At 43.1% G+C, this 25,831-nt stretch overlaps 1 protein-coding gene across 1 annotated transcript; it reads right to left on the bottom strand.

The window, feature by feature from the left end:
• Positions 1-1,303: 1,303 nt before the first annotated feature.
• Positions 1,304-24,942, bottom strand: CDCA7L (cell division cycle associated 7 like). Its single transcript, XM_040352801.1, has 9 exons — positions 24,790-24,942; positions 14,450-14,572; positions 12,653-12,958; positions 11,221-11,286; positions 10,188-10,373; positions 8,969-9,100; positions 8,493-8,642; positions 3,853-3,989; positions 1,304-2,653 (listed from the first exon to the last, which is right to left on the bottom strand). Exons 1-9 carry the CDS (start codon positions 24,811-24,813, stop codon positions 2,623-2,625), a joined length of 1,155 nt encoding a protein of 384 aa, XP_040208735.1. The 5' UTR covers positions 24,814-24,942; the 3' UTR covers positions 1,304-2,622.
• Positions 24,943-25,831: the final 889 nt, after the last annotated feature.

The following is a 25,831-nucleotide window of genomic DNA, read 5'->3' as shown; positions in this document are numbered from 1 at the left end:
TAGGATTCTCAACTAGGCAGGTTTAGGGGCTCCAGTGTATTTGCTTGTTTGGGAGGAAACTGGCTTTTTTTAGTTTCCTCACTATTTAGTAAAGTCCACTTTGGGACCTGGAGCCCGGGGATTTTCTTAGAGATCCGGGTTCGATGAAATCCCCCAGTCCTAGGTCCAGATTTTGAGAGTCACCAGCACACTGACTGGTACAGGTGTGTGCTGGGCTATTTGTGGACACCTGACCATGGTTCAGAAGGGTAGAACCCAGCCCCAGAGTCCAGGCTTGCGAGGGAGAACCCAGAGTGCAGATGTGCACTGGAGTAGCCAGAGTGCAGGTTGCACTGTGAAAGCCAGAGACCTGAGCCTGTAGTTTACCGACAGGAGTTAGGAGGGCTCCGTGTGGGAGCCTGAGCAGTGGTGCTGCCGCTAAAATTAGCCAGGTGAAAACCCCCTGCGAGGGAAACCCTGTTTTGTTTGATCTTCAATAAAAGTGGGCCAAGGAGAACTGAAAAGGAAACATTTGTGTGGACTGTTCTCATTAGGCGCTACGCTTGGGCTAAACAACCCCCAATATCACAAGTGACATACTTTTCTTGTGTGGCTCTAATCTAACCATTCGACGGTCCTTGGTATTCATCCCCTGTTCCTGAAGTTGTTGTCGTGGCTTGGGGGGTGGGGCCTCGCCCCTCCTTGACTTTAATCATCTTCCACATCTACACACCTAGCATTCCTGACTTGGTCGAAGGAAATACAGTGTGCTCCTCATCTGATATTGTTGATTTATACTGTCCTCACACCAAAATGGTTCAAGCCATATATGCTCTGAGAAAGCCATTGCCGGTGAAATGCATCAGTACGAGCCCCCTCCTGCTCTGCCATAGAATTACTATAATATGTACTACAACTTACTAGTTGTGCTATGATCATTTATGTGCATATTAGAAATGTATAGCAATATTCATTCTGAGAGGAGGTGTGTTGGCACTTAGAAAGTCAAACATTCTTACCACATTGTTCTTTTGAAGAAATATAAATGCATACATGCAAGAGTTTACCCAGAAGAATCTACTTGGAATTTCTATAACTTGTGCCAGCTGCCTAGTTCAAGGATCATGTTTCTGCTCTACAACAGAGCACTTGGCTCCCTATAAAAAAGGGATAAAGTGTGATTCTTCATGGGTCCCTCCCTGCACCCTCCTATATTAAGGTCACTCCGTTTTGTTCCTTATCCCTTCTACTTGCAGAAGGCTGAAAGGGACGGTGTAACACGGTGAGAGGAAATGTAAGAATACAATACAAGGCAGAATACAAAGCAAATTAAACTGTTTATTGGTTGGAAATTCAACAGTGCTAATTTCAATTACTTTGCCGTTTTTAACATAGCATAATTCCGCTTCTATTTTACCAAAACTATTGCATTAAAAACTACCTTCTCTAAATTTGGAAAATATTAAAAACAGAACTAATTTAAAACCAGTATAAAACTTTTTTTTTCACAGAAATATAAAAATTAAAAAAGAAAACATATAGAATTTACAGTCGGCCGCATTCAAAGTAAGCAAAGGGTTCTAGATCTTTAGCCAAGCTGAAAGTATTACAAATTTATAAAATTCAAAGTGACATTTAGGTGCAGCTTTAAAGCCCTAATAATAAAGGAAAAAACATAGCAAGCTTCTAGTATTATGATCAGGAAAACCATGGCACTGGAATCATTTACTAACCCCCCCCATATTTACAGTATGTACGAAAACAAAATGAAATGTATCTAAATGGCAAAACGTTATTAGTTTAGATTTCCCCTCACATATTTCTTCAAGACAGGAAGTGAGGGGAAATTCCCCCTTACTTCCTGTTCTGGTAACAATTGTGAAGTTTTGGATTTCCCTTTTTTTTTATGACAATTACTACGACAAAGAAGGTGACACTTCCCAGCACTAACACAGACTGTAATAAAAACTCGACCCAAACCCATAAAAAAAAAAGTCCTGTATACAGCTGTGACTTGTTTTCAAATGTGCAGCACAGTGAAATAAGAGCTGCAAATCAGGCAAATGTCGCAGTGCTAAGGAAATTGATTTGGTCTTTAGGCCTTACTAGCACTTTTCACACGTTTTTGTATCAGTCACAGGATATTATGACACATTTACGGCGGGCTCAGGGGTTCATCACAACTCAATGGCAGCACAAACACCAGCTTGACTAAAAGATTATTGTGCTCATGAATAAGGTGCTAAACAGAGTGAGTACTAATATTTGAAGTGAATCTGTAAGCACAGAAATATAGGCAATGCCACTGCAGTCTTTGTATTAAAGATGTAGGCTCCAGTACTGTCATATAGGCCATGGCTGGACTACCTACCATAAAAGCATGCATGGTGGGAGTTCAGACTTCACTGGTTTCAGGGCAGTGACTCACTAGCTCAGAATTAGAGTTTGGGTAAAGATGCATGCAACTTTACAATCCAAGTCAGAAACGGAAGCTTCCATATTTTAATACATACAGATTCACTTTACTTAGCATTGGCACTTTTGGAATAGAATGATGTGGGAATCTACATTCTGACATAAGGCAGATGTGTTTACGGGATGCATAAATCCATTCTTATATGAAAAGCCCCCTGAAATTCATCTTCACTCGTCCTCTACCATCCGCTTTTGTAAGCTGAAAGTGAAAATCAAATGAAAAAATAAATTAAAAAAAAGTGTTCGAATTCTGCACAAAAACAACGAACAGTCATAATCACCTTTATGTATAAAATGTAATTTAATGGCATTTATTTAAAAAATATTTAAAATCTATTTAGAATATTTATATTGTAAAAAATGAGTACTTTGGGCACTAAATGTTGTGGTTTAACCATTTATAGTCTTACAAATTTACACTGTGATCAATTAAACACTTCATGCCCAAGGACGTCATGGATTTTGAGTGGGGATGTCCGATTCCTGCACCCACAGGCATCATTCAGATATCAGGTGGTGGAAGGGGACATCTGTGTCGCCCCCCCTTTCTTTCTTGAGTGATGTAGGAAAGCATTTTAGATGGACTGTAGTGCGTTACTGCGAAACTAAAAATGCACAAAAAAAAATGCATATGCGTGAACCAGGCCTTAACGTGCATTACACTGATGCAAAGCATTCAGCAATGACACACAAATGTAAATGCGTTGTAATGCACTTCAGCACATATCTGATTGCATCTACTGTATTTGTATGTAGGAGTGTCACTCACGCTACATGAATGGCTCATACAGTAAGACCCCTTTCACCATAATGCACAGGTCTGACGAGCATAAATAGGCCTTAGAGCATGTCTCTATACAAGTAAATGTGAATGCAAAAGCAGCTAAAAGCATTTTAATGAAGCTTTGAAGGTGGCCAACTGAAGGGTCCCATGCATCTGTTATTGATCTCAGGAGCCCCAAATGCAAGGCTAAATACACCTGAAAGCAAACTGCATTTGCTATGTAAACTAGCCATTAATCTAATCAGATAAAAAAAAAAGAAAAAAGAAGAAGAAGGATGCCTGCAAGATTAGAATCGGACAGATTTTGCTAGCGTTGTACCGCAATATTATTACAGGGAAGGAGTTATGCCTTGTACACACGATCGGAAATTCCGATGAATTCCATCGGAGTTTAGATATAGAACATGTTCTATTTTTCTTCCGATGAGATTTGGCCGGGCAAAAGCCCGATCGTGTGTACGCAGCATTACTATTGGTTAGATTCAATACACAAAATATGTAGGAAAACCTCCTGGAGAACAAGCTGGAAGTATCCTACAAGGGAAGGTATACACTCATAGTACAGTAGGTAGTATGAACCAAACACACAATATTCTGGGGTTACATTTACTCACCTTTCCAGATATTCTTTGACATTGTCATGACCAGAAAATTTGGCCAGGTGAATGAGCATCCCTGTGGCACACCGACCATCTCTCTTGCGACAGTAGCTACAGTTGCAGATCTCACGACATGGGGGACATATCCAATCCTATGATTACAGAACGGAGAAGGGAGGTATATTAAGCATACTTTTCATTAGATTTTGTTTGAATCCCCGTTCAAAGAGAACCTGTCACAACTAAAACATTAGAATCACACAAGCCCGACAGGGATGTGCATTTCGGCAAATCAGAATGGAGAGATCCACAACGAGCATGCAGCAAGAGAAGTCACAAACTCTCATATGTATACCTGTTCAGGGCAAGTGAATCAGAAAGTATCAATTCAGGTCAAAAATGACCAGCAGACAACTAGAATTGTATAAAGAAAATCCGTGACGATTTCTCCATTCGTTATTTTTATGACATGTTTACTTTGGTAAATAGAGAACAAATATGTTTCGTAAAATATCTTATTCAGAAGAATGTACAACACTGGACAAGAGACTTTTGCATGCTGGAAAATCACTATACTACCCCCTCACATTAAATTCAACAGTGACAAGTTGAAAACATGCAAGTTCAAAGTTTGTCTATGTAATACATACAAACTCAATAAAAGTTAGTAAAATGCATTAATATCCGCAGATATTATTCAAACCTCTGTTACAAATCAATCTCTTAATCAGGTTTAGTCACCTGTAGGCCTCACTGACACTGGCAAACCAATGTTTATGTGCATTTAGGAGGACACTTCTAAAGGCATGTAATGATTTTTGTTAATGAGCCCATTTAAACTTTGTGCTACCTGCCCTTAGGTGCAGTCAGTTTAGTGGCATTTAACCGTTTAACCCCTGGGCCATTTGGCGATTCGGCACTGCGTTGCTTTAACCGACAATTGCGCGGTCGTGCGATGTGGCTCCCAACTAAATTGATGTTCTTTTTTTCCCCCCACAAATAAGAACTTTTTTTGGTGTTATTTGATCACCTCTGCGGTTTTTATTTTTTGCGCTATAAAACAAAAATAGAGCGACAATTTAAAAAAAAAAAAAAAGAGCAATATTTTCTACTTTTTGCCATAATAAATATCCCAATTTTTTTTTTTTTTTTTTAAAGCAATTTTTTTTAGGCCGATATGTATTCTACATATTTTTTTTGGGGGGGGGGGGGAAATCACAATAAGCGTATATTGATTGGTTTGTGCAAAAGTTATAGCGTCTACAAAATAGGGGATAGTTTTGTGGCTTTTTATAATATTTTTTTTTTTTTTTACTAGTAATGGCAGCGATCTGCGATTTTTATCGTGACTGACTTTATGGCGGACACATTTTTGGGACCATTGTCATTTTTACAGCCATCAGTGCTATAGAAATGCACCGATTGCTGTAAAAATGACACTGGCAGTGAAGGGGTTAACCACTAGGTGCCGCTAAAGGGGTTAAGTGTGCCCTAGGGAGTGATTCTTACTGTTAGGGGGAGGAGCTACCAGTGACAGGTTACTGATCACGGGAAACAGTAGATCAGCGACATGACACTAAGCAGAACAGGGGAATGTCTTGTTTACAAAGTCATCCCCCTGTTCTGCCTTTGCCGACCGCAGTCGCAGGCCGCTCCCCGGGAACATCGAATTCCCGGGACCTGCGAGCACACTCACATGGCTGACAGCAAATTTAAAGGGACATACAGTTACGCCCATTTGCTTCCCTGTGCCATGTTGTCAACGTATATGTGTGTGCGGTGGTCGGCAAGTGATTAAAGGAAATGGATTAAAAACCTAAATCCCCAATGTGAAGTATCATTCCTGACTAAGTCCAATAATTATATTTTGTTGTGCAGAGCTACATACAGCGAAATCAAGGCTCATGCACTCTGGTATGGAGATCTGTAGTGAGTGGTGTCCTGATCACTATGCAAACTTATGCGTACCCATCCACAATGGTGGGTGAAGCACTGCTGCTGTGTGTTTTGTTTTTTGGCTTTTTACTTGATGCTAATCTTAACCACTTAAGAACCCCTTCACGCCGATATACGTCGGCAGAATGGCACGGCTGGGCACAAGCATGTACCTGTACGTCCTCTTTAAGTGCCCAGCCAGTCCGAAGCTCCGTGACCGCGGACCTGATCGCCGCCGGTGTCTCGCGATTGGTCACCGGAGCTGAAGAACGGGGAGAGGTGTGTGTAAACACACCTTCTTCATTGTGGCAATGTCAGTGATCGTCTGTTTCCTGTTATAGGGAAAGACGATCACTGACGTCACACGTCCAGCCCCGCCCCCCCCCAGTTAGAAACACATATGAGGTCACACTTAACCACTAGGGGGCACTGTAGGGGTTAACTCCTAAACTGCAATTGTCATTTTCACAGTAACCAGTGCGTTTTTATAGCACTTTTCGCTGTGAAAATGACAATAGTCCCAAAAATGTGTCCACCATAATGTCGCAGTCACGAAAAAAGTTGCTGATCTCCTTTATTAGTAGTAAAAGAAAAAATAATAAATAAAAATGCACTAAAACGATCCCCTATTTTGTAAACGCTATAAATTTTGCACAAACCAATCGATAAACGCTTGCTGCGATATTTTTTTTACCAAAAATGGGTAGAAGAATACGTATCGTCCTAAACTGAGGGAAAATTTTTTTTTTATATATATTTTTTGGGGGATATTTATTATAGCAAAAAATATTGATTTTTTTTCAAAATTGTCGCTCTTTGTTTATAGCGCAGATGTGATCAAATACCACCAAAAGAAATCTCTATTTGTGGGAAAAAAGACGCCAATTTTGTTTGGGAGCCACTTAGCACGACCGCGCAATTGTCAGTTAAAGTGACGCAGTGCCGAATCGCAAAAAGGGGCAAGGTCCTTAACCTGCATAATGGTCCGGGTCTTAAGTGGTTAATAAACAATGGTACCTTATTTGCTTCCATTTTTGCTCAATTTTTTTGTACATAGAATGATGTGCCCCAGGAAGAAAGGTTCGCCTTCCACAAACCGACAGTTCTAAAACCCACTTCCCGAGGAGCCTCTAACCTCATCAAAAAAGTGCCTAATCACTCTACCCAGGCTTCAACTTCAACTTCAAATCATCCTCACTGTTAATAAAAGTGGGGGAATGTCTGTTAGTTTGGTTCTCTTGGGGTCACAGGCCTGTGGGGTCAAATGGGTATAAAGTATACTTCAAATATGTGCAAACTAAACCCCGGGGGGCGCACGGGAATCGTGGTCCCTCGCCCCCCAGAGGACCCGGCCCATCACGGTAAATGCCTGCTGACAGTGGCCATTTACCACGTGATTGATCCGTCGAATAAAAGAGCGATCACTTATAAAAAAATAAAAAAATGGCGGCATGTCCGATTCCTTTCTCCCCTCTCTGTACCAATCAGTACAGTGTGAGCGGAGAGGGGAGAGATCTGGTGCAGCAGCGCTGTGGGCTGATCTGTAGTGCCCACAGCGCTGCCCTGTGCCCATTGCAGGACTCATCCACCTATCCATGCTCAGCCCCATACATACTCCCAGCCATCCATACCCATTCATGCCACATCCGTACCCATCAGTGTCTCACAAAAGTGTAAGAGTCAAATTAGATGATATTTATGCCCCTAGAACACTTGATGGTGCTCCCTGCATGTTGGGCCTCTGTATGTGGCCAGGCTGTGGAAAGAAAGTCTCCCACATGTGGTATCTCCGTACTCAGGAAAAAAATGGCACATTCAAAAGTCTCATTATGCCTCAAATTATACGTTGGGGTGTTTTATTTTCAAAATGGGGTCATTTTTGGGCCGTTTCCATTGTCCTGGTTCTCCAGGGCCTTAAATTGCAAGAGATAGTCAAGAAATGATATGTGTAATTGATGCTCCTAGAACGCCTGATGGTGCTCCTTGCATATTGGACCTCTGTATGTGGCCAGGCTGTGTAAAAGTCTCACACATGTGGTATTTCCATACTCTGGAGCAGAAGTAGTGCGCCCAAAAAGGCGCACAAGCGCTGCCCCCTCTCTGACCAATGGATAGATTCATACATTTCATGGATCCATCCATGGCTGATGCAAACAGCCCCTATTTGGGTGCCGGAATTACAGTGGAGGGGGGTGTTTTTGAAGCACATTCTGTACATTCTTTAGTACTTGATTTAACTTACCCTGGACCCTTCTCTCTTTTATATGGTCCTTGACACCTTCTGCTTTGTATGCCAATGACATTCTCCTTGTGTATATTGTTTACTACCCTTCGTAACCAGGGTATATGGAGTATCTAATATGTTTTCACCTTTAGATTTGTATGTACTCTTACTGCTTCCTTACACACCCAATGGGTTAGTTGGGCTTGACTGTTATTGAGAGGTATTGATAGAGAATATATATATATATATATATATATATATATATATATATATATATATATATATATATAAAAACTGGAAGATTTTGTTTACAAATTTCATTAGTATGCCGGGGAAGGGAAAGAAAAAAAAAAAAAAAAAAAAAAAGAAGAAGGAACCAGGAAAGGTAAACTATAAGCAGATTAAACTTCAGTTGTAACTGACAAAGAAGCCGGATTTTCATCTGAATGTGTTGCCAATTTGCTCTAAATTACGAGATCCCTGCCAGACTACTTACAGGGTCTAGAAGTGCCTCTCTCACATCTTCGCCATAACGATTTCGTAAACACGGCCCACAGAACTGGCCTCTGACCCCGCCACAGCCAGGATTGCGGCAGAAAGTTTTTGTATCCACAGTTTTTTGGCGACACTGATGACAAGTACTTCCCTATAAAGAGAAATGTTAAGTCAAGGTCTTCAGAAAGAAAATCTCTATGCAGTATAACAGGTTCAAGATACAGACCCCTATTACATTTAAAGCCAACTAAATACAATGGTCAAATATTCCATGTCCCGTATAGAAGTACATGTAGTGCATTTAAAGCTATAAAAAAAAAAAATCATGTTTGCAGAAGCCAATTGTCAGGGCATTCTGCTTGTTCACAATTCTTCTACTCCAGAAAGTACCTCCTGGAGCCTTTTAAAAATGTTATAAAATGCACAGAGAACATTAGTATTGAAAAAAAAAAAACCACACCAGTATACAAAAATTACCATTATTTTGTCGTAAACCTTGTCTTTAACAGTATCTGCGACATTCTCCAGTTCCTCATCTGTGATATCTTCTACTGAACGGTAATTGTATTTTGAGGATCTCCGCCTCTTCCGAATCTCTTCTTTTTCCTCCTGTGATAAATGCAGAATTTACAAATAAAATTAAAAATGATCTGTGAAGGCTGATATTTCTATGAGTCATTAAATTGTAGAGTGGTAGGTGCCACATTATGGAGGGTAACAAAAAACTAACAATTATGTCAGATGTCTTGTTAACGGGGACTTTTTTAAAATGCACCTCAAGTCACAAAACTGCTTATACACTGATGTTTACAAAGCATGCAGTTCAAATTCACATTGTCAAAGCACCAAACCAGGTCTGTTATGTTAATCCTGACCTGAAACCTGGTCAAATGACCCCTGCCTATTCTCCTTCCGTGAACAAAAATAGCGTTATTCTCCAAATTCCCAAAACCTGCCACAAAAGAAATACAGGGGCTGTCCATTGCCAACCGCCTGAAATACCAATTGTCTGGCTTTCATCCCGACCCATTGGTTTTAATACATACAACAGACTTTTGGGTATACGCGACAGCTGGGCTGCTTTTTCCCGCGTTCTATAAAAAAAATATATTATATATAATATTTTTTTCAAAAGCACATCTTTTTGCAGGGCTCTTGCAGGCTCCGTGTGCAAGCTGTTTGGCTGTACATCGTATGGCCAAGCAGTTACACAACTGACAAAGCATCAATGAACTACCACAGCACCATGGTAGTTAATTGAGAACTACAAGCAGACAGCCACAAAAGCTGCCGCATCTTGTAGTTTTCAAACCACAGAACTCCATTAATAAATGACACGGCCAGGTGGACCCCCGTCTGCAGATTCTGACAGAGCGGGGGGAAAAGATCCGCTGGCGCCCATGACATCGGAGAGTGGGGGGCAGTGCAATGGTAACAGGTCACACGTTCTACCCTGAATATGGGTGTAACATGTTACAAAATGCAAACTTATCCTTTCAGAGACCAACAAGAAAACCACAGGAACAGTTATAATAAATCCTATATGTGTTTTCCAGCTCTCCAAAGAACCTTTACTACAAAAAAAAAATCTAATATCAGTTCTGGATAGAGAACAGTGGTCAGGCACATATTGCAAGTCATGTGCAGCATCCCCCAAAACACTATAAGCTTACAATGTTATTTGATGGCAACTTACTTCACTCAAAGGGCGCCTATGAAAAGCCTTCTTTCCATATTTTTGGAGATGCTCTGCGAATTGCATGGCAGATGCGGTAAAATTTTCCAATGCAAAGTTCTCTGGCGGTCGCGCGCTTCTTGTGGGATTAGTGCGTCGTTCAACCGGACCTTCAGAAAAGCTTCTACGGCTTGGCTTTTTTTGCTTCTGGAATAAAAAATAAAAAAAGATCCACAATATCTTAAATATACAGACTACGTAATAAACAGCATCATACAGTTAAATAAAAGAAGAACACAAAAACACAACAAATAGGCAATTTCATATAAAAAGATTTGGTATGTAGATATGATTGTTCAATCAAAACTTACCTTATATATGTAGAGTACAAATTTGGTGAATTCTCTGATCAGCTCATAGAACCATTTCTCCCCCTCCCAATTTTCCTCTCTGAGCTTCTAGTTTATCCACACAGTTCAAAGATGTTGAATGTAAGTATCAGAAAACATACTAAGCACTCATATCTACCAATCAATCTTGTTGCTGGGGATATTTTTATTTTTTTTTAAGTAGTGGGGGCTTATGATTCTGGCAGACCCAATGCATCTAATCTGCTTTTTGATGCTTTTATGTCAGTGCTGGTGGGGGGGGGGACAACTTTTTTCATTTAGAGCCGGCTCACACCAAAAAGGCAGTGCGGGGGGAAAGGCATGTTCTGTGTGCATTTCGAATGCAGGTGCCAATAAATTATCAATTCAACCGCAAATCACATCTCACAACTGCAGCACGTTTGCAGGTTGGTGCAGTGTGTTCTAAAAAAAAAAGTTGTTCTTGCACTATTTTTTCCACGTTCCAGTGCTTTTTGCAGCACATTCAAATGAATGGGCTGCAAAACTTGGACTGCACAGGAACATGCACGTTCCAGTGTGAGCCTGGCCCTTAAAGAGAAAACAGCATCAGAGTACAGGTGATTTTCCAAACCAATAAATAAGTCATCTTTTCAAATAAATCTTGAAGGGGGGGGGGGGGGGGGGGGAACACACACACCACTTACCAGAGGAGTAGATTTAATTGGAAACAGGTCAGGAACAGAATGAAGTTCTGCAAGTAGCTGGGCCAGCTGCAAAAGAAATTGAATAACATCAACATAAAACACAGTAAACTATACAGGGGTCAAGGAATCCAGTTAAGTGTCTCCTGTGAGGTGTTTCTAATTGTGGGGGGTGGGGGAATGGGACTGACTGGGAGTACAGAGAGATCACTGTTCCTAATCACTAGGAAGAGACGATCACACTGTACTCCCTTGACAGAACGGGAATCTGCGTTGTTTACACTGGCAGATCCCCGTTCTGTGTGTCTGAGGAGCGATCGCAGGTGGCTGGTGGACATCACGGCTGACGGACCTGTGCATTGGCTTCCCCGCTGTGCAGCGCATGCCCACAGTGACTCGTGCGAAACGACGTACCCGTACGTCTCAAGCACAATAGGGCCACCATGCCGCAGTATATATGCAGTGGGTGGTCCTTATGTGGTTAAAGTGGATGTAAACCCAAGTCGTGAAATTTGAGCTGGGCACATATATCGACAGTGCTTTCTTATCTCTCTTCAAAGCACTATGTCCCATAGCCATCTCCTGCTCTGTTCTTCTGTTATTAGCATAACTTCTGACAAGTTCTCCTTCAACTGAGATTAGCAGAGTGCTGAACTAGTCAACAAACAGAGCTTAAAGTCTTTACCTATGAGGAGAGGGGGTGTGTGCCTTTCCTCCAATCAGCGGTCTAGGCTGCATGCCCAGGCTTCACTGCAGTGCTGAGCAGGAAGAGAAAATCTAACAAGATCTGAACTTTCTAAAGAATATATAAAGCTGAAGACAACAGATATACATGTAAAACTTATGTAGGGAGATTTGTTTCATCTCTGTGTATCATCTGAGGCTGTTCAATTCACTGGGTATGTGTGAGTGTTTACATCCATTTTAAGCATAAGCACTATCATGTCAAGAGTCACTGACTTGGTGAAAGCGTATATTCACCAGGTGTCAGGAAACCTGGCGGTATGAACGTTTGTGCAGGACTCAATGATAAAATAAGGATAATGATGACACCTTCAAAAACAGAACAGCAATTGCAGCTGTCTGTCTTTGTAGGTTCCCTTTGAGGATGTATTCAAATATGGCTCTACATCTATGCATTTTTTCCTTTTGATGTCCTGGAAAGTATTATGTGTAGTTTTCGGATTTTGGGCCAGAAAGGCTGAGCGTTTTAAAGCTGCAATTACAATCCCCATGGCTGACATCAGCACTGTAGCTGGGAAGAGAGAGTGTCAGCATTACAGCTTTGTCCCAACTCTCATGAGAAGCCAAGGAATATACACCTCAAGGTCAAAATATCCTAGATAAGCAGAATGACTGCTCCAAGAAAACAGCTAGAACTCTAAAAGTTCTCGAATATATTCATTTTATTTTCCGTTTTAATGCCAATACATACCACAGCCTTGTTTTCCTTTATATTCATGGCCCGTTTAAGAAGTGCATTGGAGTTTTCCACATTAGGCTTGTCGTTTTCCCCTTCACAATCAGGATCAATTTTTTCCCTTTTAGTCGGATTTTTCCTTTTAGTAGCCATTTTCTTTCTGTCCGCTTTTATTTTAGAGGAGGAGTTCTTATCCTTCATCTCACACTTCTTGCTGGGAAACTGCAGGGCAATACGCAGTCCAAAGCTTCTCTTTTTTGGTGGCGGAGCTTCCTCTTCACTACCAGACAGTGCTTCATTTAAATGATCATCATCCATGCCCTAGGAGAAAGTTGTAACATTAGAGGTGGCACAATAAAGTGTTTGTTACCCTAGTATTTCATATTCCTGATATGTGGCTGCTGTACCATGCACTTGTATGAGAAAGTGTCCTGTTCTCTTTGTATTGATGTATGTGAAATGCCTGGTTTTCCAGCCAGTCCCTCTACTTTCCTATTAACAACTGACCACACTAAGCAGGAGAGCACACTGTCAGTTCTCTAGATGCGACGGGAAATCAGTGTGCTCTCATCCAATGATAGGACTTTTGACACCCCTATCTAGGGATGCAATGAAACTTCGGAAATGGCCCTTTTGGCAATTTGCCGAAAGAGAAATCTCGCCGATAACGGCACCGAAAATGGGGTGGTGCCCCGCCCCAGGTGCCACCCAGTACGGGGGTGTCATTCTGGAGTGTCTCCGTCCAGCCCAGTCCTCTCCTCCTCCCCACCCTCCTCCTCGACGAGGCGGCTGAAACTGAAAGTGTTCTATGGAGGAAAGCTGTCAGCACACACACACCGCGTTAAGGAGCAGCTTGTTGGTATGATACTTAGCTGCAAAATGGTCCGGGGCTTAAGTGGTTAAAAAGTGAGTGGAGTGATAAAATTTGTGGAACCCCGAGTGTAATGTATGTGATCACTCCAGATGTTGCTCAGGTCTTTCATTAGTCAAGTGCATACTCTGTCCAACAGTGCCAAACCCTGATGAATGGGGACCCTCTGAACCACTGAAAATGAACCGTCATTTTGTGATAGAAGTTTGTCAAAAACTGAATCTGAAGCTTCATACGTTCTGCTTTTGGTGCCGTCTTTCTTGAACACCCAATTCACCCATCAAAGCATGTTGAGGCATACGTCATCCCAAGTGAAGGCTCACTGCTTGTATATGGGCTGAGGGCTCTTGAGGAGTACTGAGGCAGGATGCTGTGATGATTTCAAGAAGCTATGTTTCGCACCTTGCTGGCCCCTCCCACTAGCCACAATCTGCCTCCACCGCTTATGCTCCGTACACACAATCAAATTTTCAGTCAGAAAAACCTTGGATGTTTTTTCCGACAGAATGCCGCTCAAGCTTGACTTGCATACACACGGTTACACAAAAGTTCTCTGAACTTTTGTCCGTCAAGAACGCGGTGACGTACAACACTACGACGAGCCAAGAAAATTAAGTTCAATGCTTCTGAGCATGTGTCAAAATTGTTTCCGAGCATGCGTTTGGAATTTTGCGCGCCGGAATTGCTGCAGACGATCAGATTTTCCGACAGGAATTTTTTCCGTCAGAAGAAATTGAGAACCAGCTCTCAATTTTTTGCTGGCGGAAATTCTGAGAGCAAAAGTCCGATGGATCATACACATGGTTGGAATTTTCGTTCAAAAAGCTCATATCAGACTTTTGCTGTAGGAATTTCTGATCGTGTGTACGGGGCATTAGAGAAACAGAGGCCCAATAATGACATCCCTGGGTCTAAGTGATCAAGTCTGCAAGTTTATTTACCTGGAAATTGGCTCCATCCTTCCCCTTACGTGGAAATCGCTCTAATGCACTTCTGTCTGAACCAGAGTCTTCTGTGATCATTTTACTTTGCTTTCTTGTGTTGTATGCACGAAGAACGGATTTCTACAGGAGAAAAAAAAAAGGGGGGGTGGTTGTATTAGAAGACGGCATTTTCCGTAATTTCACCCGAACCAGGCAGCTGACTTTTCCCAACATGCATGGACAGCCTTCCTGGTTCACATATGTGCAATGCATTCGCACTGCGCATTGCCCAAACACGTGCGTTTTCTAAGCATTGCGGCTCAGGTGCGAATTCAGGCCCATTATCTTCTATGTGTACGCATCTGATTCGCAGATGGGTTCAGTTCTCATCAGGATTTCTCTCATTCTCCTCAATACACTTCCCCTCCCCTCTCCCAGGTCTCCAAATTTGCAGCTAAAGAGAAGAGCTGGAATTCGCACAGCACAAGTGTGAATCCAGCCTTAAAAAAAAAAATTTTTTCCTTATACAGCCCACTTCCTGCTTTTTATTGTCTGGGGAAAAGGCTTATAACATCATGCACAGCTCTCTCTCTGGTGAAAGATTGCCAGGAAGGGGAGGGGTGGGGGGCGAGTCATAGGAGGGCCAATAAGAGTTGCAGAGCTGGGAGGTGTGCCTGTGTAAATCCAGGAAGTGAACAGGCAGCAGCTTCAGCTGCCCACAGTTAAAATTATTGCAGCCAGACTTGGTGGAGGGAGATTTCTGCAGCATATTGGGCAAGTACAGAATCACAGTATATATAAAATATGCAAAGTGGTTGGAGAGAAGCTTCAGAATGGCAAAGATGCTTTAATTACAAATAATGTGAGGAAACTGCAGTTCCTCTTTAAACAAAAGAAGTTTGGCCATTGAAAGTGCGTGTGCCAATTTCCTATGCTGTTAGAATGTATTTTTAATGCTTTAACCACTTGCCGACCACCGCACGCACTTTTACATTGACCAAATGGCACGCACAGGCAAAAGGGTGTACAGGTACGTCCCCTTTAAATTGCCGCCGTGTGGTCACGCTCGCGACCCTGCTGCAAACTCCGTGACCGTGAACCCGATCGCCTCCGGCGTCCTGCGATTGGGTCACAGAGCAGAAGAATGGGGAGATGTTGTGTGTAAGCACAACATCTCTCCGTTCTGCCTAGTTACACTGTCACTGATCGTGTTCCCTGTCATCGCGTTCAGTGACGTGACACGACAAGCCACACCCTCCGACAGTAAGAACCACTCAATAGGTCACACTTAACCCCTTACAGGTTAACCCCTTCACTGTCAGTGTCATTTTTACAGTAATTAGTGCATTTCTATGGCACTGATCGCTGTAAAAATTACAATGGTCCCAAAATGGTGTCAAAAGTGTCCGATGCGTCCGCCATAATGTCGAAGTCACGAAAAAAACAAACAAACAAAAAAACGCTGATTGCCACCATTACTAGTAAAAAAATAAAAAGAATGCCATAAACCTATCCTTTATTTTGTAGACGCTGTAACTTTTGCGCAAACCAATCAATAAATGCTTATTTTACAAAAAATATGTATGGGCCTAAACTGAGGATTTTTTTTTTTTATTATTATTTATTTATTTATATATTTTTGGGATATTATAGCAAAAAGTAAAAAATAGATTTTTTTTCAAAATCGTCACTCTATTTTTGTTTATAGCGCAATTAATAAAAAACAAGGTGATCAAATACCACCAAACGAAAGCTCTATATGTGGGGGGAAAAAAGGACGTCAATTTTGTTTGGGAGCCACGTCGCACAATTGTCAGTTAAAGCGTCAGTGCCGAATCGCAAAAAGCGGCCTGGTCTTTGACCAGCAAAATGGTCCGGCGCTTAAATGGTTAAAGAAAAAAAATACTGCATTTGCCACCAAATGGAGCCAAGAATCATGGGAGTTTCCTTTTAAATGAAAGAAAAACAGTGAAAAAACAGCAAAGGAAGTCCTAACATTTATTTTGCACTTTGCTATGCCAATGTATAAATATACCCCTAATACACTGTCTCACGATTAGCCTGCTGTGCAAGCTTTCATTTGGCTGTTGGGCCGCCTGATAGCTTTTTGAGGTGCCCATCAGGTCTACCTGCAGGAGCTGTTATGGCAGGTAGGATCTTGGGTTTATATACACTTTAAAAAGGAATTGAATGACCTAAATCAGGATGAAAAAAGTCAGCAAGTCATTGTCAGCCTCCACTGAAAATAACAGAAAAAGCTCCACAAGTTGGGCCCTTCAGGCTATACAGCCACCTACTGGAAATGGCCACATACAGTTGTGCTCATAAGTTTACATACCCTGGCAGAATTTAGGATTAATTTTTTCCCCCATTTTTCAGAGAATATGAATGACATAACAAAAACTTATTTCACTCGCGATTAGTGTTTGGCTGAAGCCATTTATTATCAATCAACTGTGTTTACTCTTTTTAAATCATAATCACAACAGAAAACTACTCTGATGACCCTGATCAAAAGTTTACATACCCCAGTTCTTAATACCATGTATTGCCCCCTTTAACATCAATGACAGCTTGAAGTCTTTTGTGGTATTTGTGGATGAGGAATACTCATAGGAATATCCATCGCCGCTGCCATTAGTCATGTGGACATTCACATCTATGTTTATCTAATCCTCATATTCTTTGCATGGGGATCAATGTTTTCACTATATCATTTATTCTCAATTATTATTCAATTATTCGTATTTGGAATACGTACATTTGTTTAAACTTATTTATTTAAAGCGGGGGTTCACCCTAAAATAAAAATTCTAACATTACATTCAGCTCACTACCGACATTGACAGTATGCAGATCTTTTTTTTGCTGTACATACCTCCTATAGCTATTTTCTTAGCCGGCTTCCGGGTAGTGAATCCCGCGGGAGTGGGCGTTCCTATGCAGCAGTTGGTAATTGACGTGATGACAAAAACTACCCCCCCCCCCCCTCACATAAGGAACGTCACGAGTTGCCGAACGTCGGTGCACAGGAGCCGTATAGCGCCGACTCGACGTTCGGCTTCTTTCGGCAACTCGTGACGCTCCTTATGCGACGGGGGGGTAGTTTTTGTCATCGCGTCAATCACTAACTGCCGCATTGGAACGCCCACTCCCGCGGGATTCACTACCCGGAAGCCGGCTAAGAAAATAGCTATACGAGGTATGTACAGCAAAAAAAATAAAAAGATCTGCATACTGTCAATGTCGGTAGTGAGCTGAATGTAATGTTAGAATTTTTTTTAGCGTGAACCCCCGCTTTAAAGCATTTAGCGTGACTATATACCTTTTTCCAATTTTTACACTGTTTTATGTTGCACAGTTAGTCGCAGCTTTTATTCATTTATTTGTTTCACTAGTAATTTCTGTTTTCCTGTGGCCGCACAGGTTCTTCTGTAGATTAGCGCAATTTTCCCTTTTTTTAACCATATTTTGTCTTCTCAGATGGTAAAGCTGCCCATTCCTCTTGGCAAAAAGCCTCCAGTTCCTGTAAATTCTTGGGCTGTCTTACATGAACTGCACATTTGAGATTTCCCCAGAGGGGCTCAATGATATTGAGGTCAGGAGACTGAGATGGCCACTCCAGAACCTTCATTGTCTAAATGCTGTTTGGGCCAGGTCTGTTTAGACCACCACTTCCTTTAGAAAGACCAACTGCTTGTCATTCTAGATACTCCCTGTAAAAGGTGCACCCACTTCTCATTCCATTTCTCCGTGGCTTAGACAGAATGGTCTCCAGGATCTGGCTGCACCCTTTCCTGTCAAGAAGCATGCCATTAAATCTATAAACGCTTCTTGGCCTTTTTAGCTTCTATTTCCCCAATTTATAAGGCTGCCACCTGGTCTTCTGTTCTCACATTCTCTAAATTTTACCAGGTGGACGGATCGTATTCGATACCAGCTTCCAGTGTAGGGTCCTTCATGTGCTTTGAGCTGCAGGCAGTTGCCAGTTTTTTTTGGTGGACCAGTTAGCATTTGCTGTTGCCCACCCCACAATTGGACCGCTTTTGAACTTCATAAAATTTACAGTCTGCAGGTGTCTCTTAAAAGCACAAAAGCATAAAATCACTTGGCGTATATTAAAACCCGGTATACACCATTTATTTAATCCAGCGGATTGTATATATATAAATAAATAAAAAAAAAAAAAAAAAACTTAGATCCCCCGCTGAACTGTTGTGTTGGATCCCCTGCCACTCAGATCAACACTCTCTGCACTTGGCTGAGTGCGCTGCTCGGGAGCCAGCATGCTCATCCAACAGAAGCCAGCCAAAGTACTTTTTTTAATAAATCGGCAGGCACAGGGCTTAAAGTAGATGTAAATCCTCCATACACCCAGTGAAGTGAACAGCCTCAGATGATACACAGAGATTAACCAAACCTCCCTACATTGGTTTTATATGTACATCTGCTGTGTTCACATTTAAATACTGTTTAGAAAGTTCAGATTTTGTTAGCTTTTCTCTTCCTGGTTAACACAGAGTGTGATGTCTGGGCATACAGCCAAGATTGGAGGAAAGGCACACACCCCCTCTCATCATAGGCAGATACTCTCAGGAGGTGTTTTGTAATAGGACCAGCTCCCTGCTAATCTATTTTAGCAACCTCCTTTGACAAAAGATTTAGGCTGCTTTTGTCTAAAAAATATGTCAGGAGTTCTCGGGCTGATAACAGAGGAACCGTTCAGAGGAGAGCTATAAGACTTGGCTCACTGAAAAGAGATAAAATACTGCAGATATATGTGCCCAGCTCAAATTTCATGAATTGGGTTTACATCCACTTTAATGGTCATGATCACTTTCGGGTTATACTGCCTCCCGACAGGAGGACTGTACACAGGCAAATGTAAAAATTGTAAGCCATTTCAGGACAGCCCCTCGTACTATCAGCAAGTGGTATCAAGGGTGTGATCATAAACAGAGGGATGTGACCTGTGCCCCTCAATGGACACCAAGAAAAGGATTTTTGCAATACAAAATATACCCCATTTTTCTGAATATACTTCAGCAAGTTGAATTCTGTAAATCATTACTGCTCTTTGCACAGCTTTGCTGGATAAGCCTACACGTGTCCCGCCGCCTTGAGAACACTCCACAACTATGATCTGCTATACTTTATCAGTTAGGCAGCTCAATAAAAGTTTTGCTATGAAGGACTTTGCTTCCCCACCTGTAACAGCCTAAATTGAAGCATTAAAATATCTAACATTTTAATGGCTTAATGGAAAAATGTTTGTGAGGAGCTGCACGCGGAATAAAAAAGGACTTTCAAGAAAAACTGCATTAGCTCTTTTTGCCTTTGTGCCGCTACGCCACGACCCTGCTGAGAATACCATGTACCAACTCATTTTTTACCGTTTCTTTTATTATTGCTACCTCTTCTCCCAAGAAGCCAGCATCAGGGGAGCACAATTACAGATTAGGAACAAAGATGAAACATACTTTTCACTATAAGACCTGGAAGCTGATGGGCTTTAATTAAGAAAACTTGCTGCTTAATTTTTAAAGGCCATTTCCTCCCAATCCCCTTATTGAAGAGTTTCTGGACTCCCCTCTATGATTTTCAAGAATATCAAACTGTTCGTAAGGCCCATCAAAACTAAAATGCTCCATTTTTCAAAATACATAAACAAAAGAGGCAATTTTTTTTTTAGAAAACGTGTAAACTTCCATACAAAACAAAAATGTACGCATACGAGTTGGGGGTGGTTGAAGCCGCTTCATTTATTGAAGCCAAAGAGGTCCCATAAGGTAACAGCATAAAGATTTCCCAGAAAACAATAAAAAATATATATTGGCAATGTCCGTGCAATGCGATTACAGCCATACAGATAGTATGGCTAAAATCGCATTCGGACTAAACTCGCACAGGACCCTTTTTTTGGTCCGCACCAGAATCAGGTCACATGGGTGTTCACACCTATACACCTCAATGGTATATTTAAAGTGTTTGTTAACCAAAAAAAAAAATTAAAACAATTATACAGATCCTGTTCCCTTAAAGCAGGTTTAACAGCACAGTACTTGTGCTGTGTAATCTGCCCCTCTCTCAACTGTAAAAATCCTGCCTGATCCTGTATCCCCCTCTCTGTGCTGATCATGAAAATCAGGGCTGCTGAGCCCTGACCACGTGGTCAGCATATGTCCCTCCGTCATCCTCAGACCTGCTCTCAGCTCTTCTCCTCCCTGCCTGTGTCTCTGTCTCCTCCCCCCACCTCTAATATTATAATCTAAAATGTACAATGCTCACAGCCAGCCCCTCTATAAGACCCCTTTCACACTGGGTGGGTTTGCAGGCGCTATAATGCTAAAAGTAGCGCCTGCAAACCGACCTGAAACAGCAGCTGCTGTCTCTCCAGTGTGAAAGCCCTGAGGGCTTTCACACAGGAGCGGTGCGCTAGCAGGACGGTAAAAAAAATCCTGCCAGCAGCATCTTTGGAACGGTGCGTATACCGGTCCTGCCCATAGAAATCAACGGGGCACCGCGGCTATTCTGCAGAGGCGCTTTGCAGTGGTTTTTAACCCTCTCTTGGCCGCTAGCAGAGGGAAAAACAACTATACAAATAGCGCCGCAAAATTGACAGTAAAGCGCCGCTAAAAAGAGCGGCGCTTTACCACCGCCCCAGTGTGCAAGGGGCCTAATAGATAGACATAGCACACTGTGTAAGGCCCCTTTCACACTGAGGCACTTCTAAACTGCCAGTAAAACACCAAGCTTTCCATTCATTTCAATGGGGAGGGGCGTTTTTTCACCACTCTGCCAGCTCACTTTCCCAGTGTAAAAGCATTCGTTGATTTTATTGGAAATAGGTTTTCGTGAGCTTTTTGTAGCGTGAAAGCGCCTCAGTGTGAAAGGGGTCCAAGTCTTTCATTAACCACTTCAGCCCCGGAAGATTAAGCTGCTTAACGACGGGGACATTTTTTTGCTTTACGGCACTGCTATAAACAAAAAGAGCGACAATTTTAAACACAATATTTTGTACTTGTTCTATAATAAATATCCCACCAAAAAAAAAGAAGAAAAAAAAAAAAAAAGAAGAATTTGTTTGCGCACGCCTGCTATACATGCTTAAAGCGGGGGTTCACCCAAAAAAAATGTTTTAACATTACATTAGGCTGTTTTTTTTTTAAATCCTTGCCGTACATACCGTATTATCTATATTTTCACTGCGGCTTCCGGGTATGAAATCTGCGGGACTGGGCATTCATAATTGATTGACATGCTTCCGACCGTTGCATACAGCGCGTCAAGAGTTGCCGAAAGAAGCCGAACGTCGGTGCGCAGGAGCCGTATAGAGCCGACTCGCAGTCCGGCTTCTTTCGGCAACTCGTGACGTGCTGTATGCGCCAGTCGGAGGCATTTCAATCAATTAGGAATGCCCAGTCCCGCAGATTACATACCCAGAAGCCGCTGTAAAAATATAGATAATACGGTATGTACGGCAAGGATTTAAAAAAAAAAAACAGCCTAATGTCATTATCACAACTCGGCTGAATGTAATGTTAAAAAAAAAATTTGGGGGTGAACACCCGCTTTAAAGGGCTGATTTACAGCTACGATGGTTCACGGGAGTGTGCCAACCTGCCGCAGTATAATGACAGCGGCTGGTCGGCAAGCAGTTAAAATGAGCCATGTAAATACATTTTTAGAGCCATCTTCAGGCCGGTCACGTGACTCGTGCCCGCTTTACATCTCCGAGACAGGTCACAGGGCTTCTTCGGGAGGTGCTGAGCGGCCACATGATCTCCCTGGCCAACGTCAGAGGGAGTTCTCGGTTACTGTGTAAATGTCACTGGTAGGGCAGGTATTAACACTAGGGACCGATCGAGGGGTTAAAATGTGTTCCCTTGTGTGTGTTTCTTACTGTGGGGGGTGGGACTGACTGGGAAAGGAGACATATCGCTGTTACTAGGAACAGACGATCTGTCTCTCATCTCAGAATGGTGTGTGTGGTGCCTACGATCGCATGTGGCCAGCAGACATCGTGTGGCCAGCAGACATCGTGTGGCCACCGACCACATGCATCGGGTGCCTGCTATCCCCCTTAAAGATGCTGAGATACAACTACAGCGATTTGCGGCAACGAGCCGACCTGCCGCAGTATAATGGCGGCGACTGGTTGGCAAGTGGTTAAAGTCCCAATCTACCATATATACGCCTTTCGCTATACCGGCGGTCCCCTAGTTACAAACATCCGACTTACAAAGGAAGGAGACAACGGGAAGGGAGAGAAAATCTACCCCTAGGAAGGGAAATTCACTCCTGTAAGGGTTATTATGGGAAAAAGGGGTCTCCTCTCCACTGATGCTTTATCACCAAGGCTTGTTTCCACAACAACCCAAAATTTTCAAAATCCAATTGTCATTGGGACAGAAAGTGAGGTGAAATCTTCTGAACAGGGGCACAGACTGCAAAACAAACGTTACAGGGGTGATAACCCTCCCCTATGCTATCCAAAAAGCTTAAAATCGTTTTTTTGGCTGCAGCTACAGTTAAAAAAATCTGACCTGACTTACAAACAGATTCAACTTAAAATGGATGTCCACCCTACACCATGTCCGGCACCTTCTTCACCCCCCCCCCCTGCTGTCTTCTGGGAAACACACATGGTCCAAAAGACAGCAGGGACCAGTGGGATCACGCAGCGTGTCTCGCGCATGCACAGTAGGGAAGCTGGAAGGTTTCACTTCCTGATTCCCTCACCAAAGATGGCGGCGCCTCCACCCAAGGGACAGATCGGCTTTGGGTGAGGACATTGTGAGCGCCCTGGACAGGTAAGTGTCCTAATATTAAAAGTCAGCAGTTGCAGTATTTGTATCTGCGGACTCTTAATTATTTTTTTTCAGCGGAACTCCGCTTTACATTGACTGTAGTGTGTTTCTGAGAAAAAAAACAAAACGCATAGGTGTGAACCAGGCCTAAACCCCGGTTCACACCAGAATCGCATAAGAACGTGGTGCACGGTCCTCTGCAGTGCAATTTTCAGCTAATTTATTTGATTGCGTCGGACCTTACAAAAGCAGGGCTTGTGAAAAACGTGCCACACCAAATTCGCTTGGTACTGTGGTACCATGCCACCTGGTGCCCACAAAGCAATGTATGAGCACCCACAATGGATCACAAAGTAGGGTTGTCCCGATACCACTTTTTTAGGACGGAGTACAATACCGATACTTTTTTTTAAATGTGTCCCCAAATGCAGCCATGTCCCCCCACAAATGCAGCCATGTCCCCCCACAAATGCAGCCATGTCTCCCCCCATTAAGCCTCCCCCCCCATCCAGCCACGTCCCCCTTACCTGCATCCCCGCTGCCGCCGACTGGTTAATACGCGCGGGGAACATTACAGCTTTGAATAGCTGTAATGATTCGCGCTGCGTATAGACACTCCCCCTCGCTCGGGATTGGACAGTTCACCCGAGCAAGGGGGAGTGTCTATATGCAGCGCGAATCATTACAGCTATTCAAAGCTGTAATGTTCCCCACGCGTATTACCCAGTCGGCGGTAGCGGGGATGCGGCGTAACGGCGGCGGGATGCGGCGTAACGGCGGCGGGGGTTGGGAGTATTCTATTTCGGTATCAGGGGGTATACTCGGAATCGGTCCCGATACTAGTATCGGTACAACCCTATCAAAGGCAGTGCGTTTTGAAAGCACCTTTCCGGCACCGCGTTCTGGTGTGAAGCAGCCATAAAGCCGCTTTTGTTGTCGTCATTCTGGAATCGGATTCACACCAGAACGTGGTGCATGAATGGTGTGTTCAAAACACACTGCCTTTGCGATCTACCGCGAGAGCCAATACATTGCCAGCAGCACCTCAAAATGTGCGTTTGGGGGCGCCAGATCGGATGGTACTGCAGCGCGTTTTAGTACATGCAATCTCAGCTGTTCAAATGAATAGGCGGAATGATTTAGTATTAGAAGCTGCATTAAAACGTGCGTTCCTGTGCGATTCTGGTGTAAAGCGACCCCCAAGTACAGACACATCAAAGCAAAAACTAAGCCGTTACCCATAGCAACCAACTGCTGGCTTTTACTATTATTATTGGAATCTGGTTACCATGGACAACACACCTCTCATCACAACTTTTACTAATCAATGACTTTGTGAGGAGAATAATGATGGCGGTGGTGCGGCGATATCTATATTAGATAATATTAGAGAACTATATGGCGTTCTGAGGGAGATGGGCGCTTCCTGCACACAGCACGTTTCCCCTCCAGTGGCGCCAAATTCAGCTTGCAGAGGCTGAGCGCCCACGTGGAGCGAGCACAGTGCCGCGTGCAGTGCGGGTGTGTGCGTGCTGGCGGTGTGCTCACCTTCCCGGCGGCCGCAGTTTCCATGGTGACCGGTCTCCGGCTGTATGACAACGTATAGGAGAAGTGCGGGTCTCAGGAGTCACAACGTGCACAGCCGCCTCCAAATCTCGGGGAAGATTGCGAGAGGGAGGAGCATACACATTGACCGCCCCCATAGTACACGCCCACCGCCTGCTGATCACTGGGGGACCAGACAAGCTCTCCCTGATTGTCAGCTCTGAGGGTTAGGTGGAATCACTCTCTCTGATTGTCAGCTCTGAGGGTTAGGTGGAATCACTCTCTCTGATTGTCAGCTCTGAGGGTTAGGTGGAATCACTCTCTCTGAATGTCAGCTCTGAGGGTTAGGTGGAATCATTCTACCAGTTCTGCACACAGGATTTCAGGGCTCCTGGTACACTCTGAGGAGGATTTTCTAAAAGGAAATAAGACTGGGCACTTTGCAAAGTGTAGTTCCTCCAGAGCTTAGTAAATGAGCTGACTTCCATCATCCAATCATGTGCAAACAAAAAGGTATTATTTGATTTTCCTTGCATGCGATTGGGTATTCTTTTCAATGTGAAGCTTCACCTCATTTACTAAACTCTAGAGCAGTGATCTCCAAACTGCGGCCCTTTGCTCGCCACTTTCCGGCCCATGGGGAATTTTCCCCCCCACTGATACAATACACCATTATTCCCACTAACACCAACAATGGGGCATTATTCCTCCCAATGATGGGGCACCATTTCTCCTACTGACATGGGACGCTATTCCCCACACTGACACCAACAATAGTGCTCTATTCCCCTCCCACTGACAACAATGGGGCACTATTTCTCCCACTGACACCAACAATGGGGCACTATTCCTCCCACTGACACCAACAATGGGGCACTATTCTTCCCACTGACACCAACAATGGGGCACTATTATTCCCACTGACACCAACAATGAGGCACTATTCCTCCCACTGACACCAACAATGGGGCACTATTCTTCCCACTGACACCAACAATGGGGCACTATTATTCCCACTGACACCAACAATGAGGCACTATTCCTT

This window comes from Rana temporaria, chromosome 5, assembly GCF_905171775.1.
Source record: "Rana temporaria chromosome 5, aRanTem1.1, whole genome shotgun sequence".
Lineage (NCBI taxonomy): Eukaryota > Metazoa > Chordata > Amphibia > Anura > Ranidae > Rana > Rana temporaria.
Note: the sequence above shows the minus strand (reverse complement) of the source record. Positions and strands in the feature narration are given on the sequence as shown.

Excerpts from the sequence above, each read along its gene's own strand:
- CDCA7L (XM_040352801.1), bottom strand. The coding sequence starts at position 24,813 with ATGGAAACTGCGGCCGCCGGGAAG. Across the intron at positions 11,287-12,652 it reads TAAAGGAAAACAAGGCTGTG|CTGGCCCAGCTACTTGCAGA; the intron begins GTATGTATTGGC and ends TTTCTTTTGCAG. Across the intron at positions 3,990-8,492 it reads GAGAGGCACTTCTAGACCCT|GATTGGATATGTCCCCCATG; the intron begins GTAAGTAGTCTG and ends CTGTAATCATAG.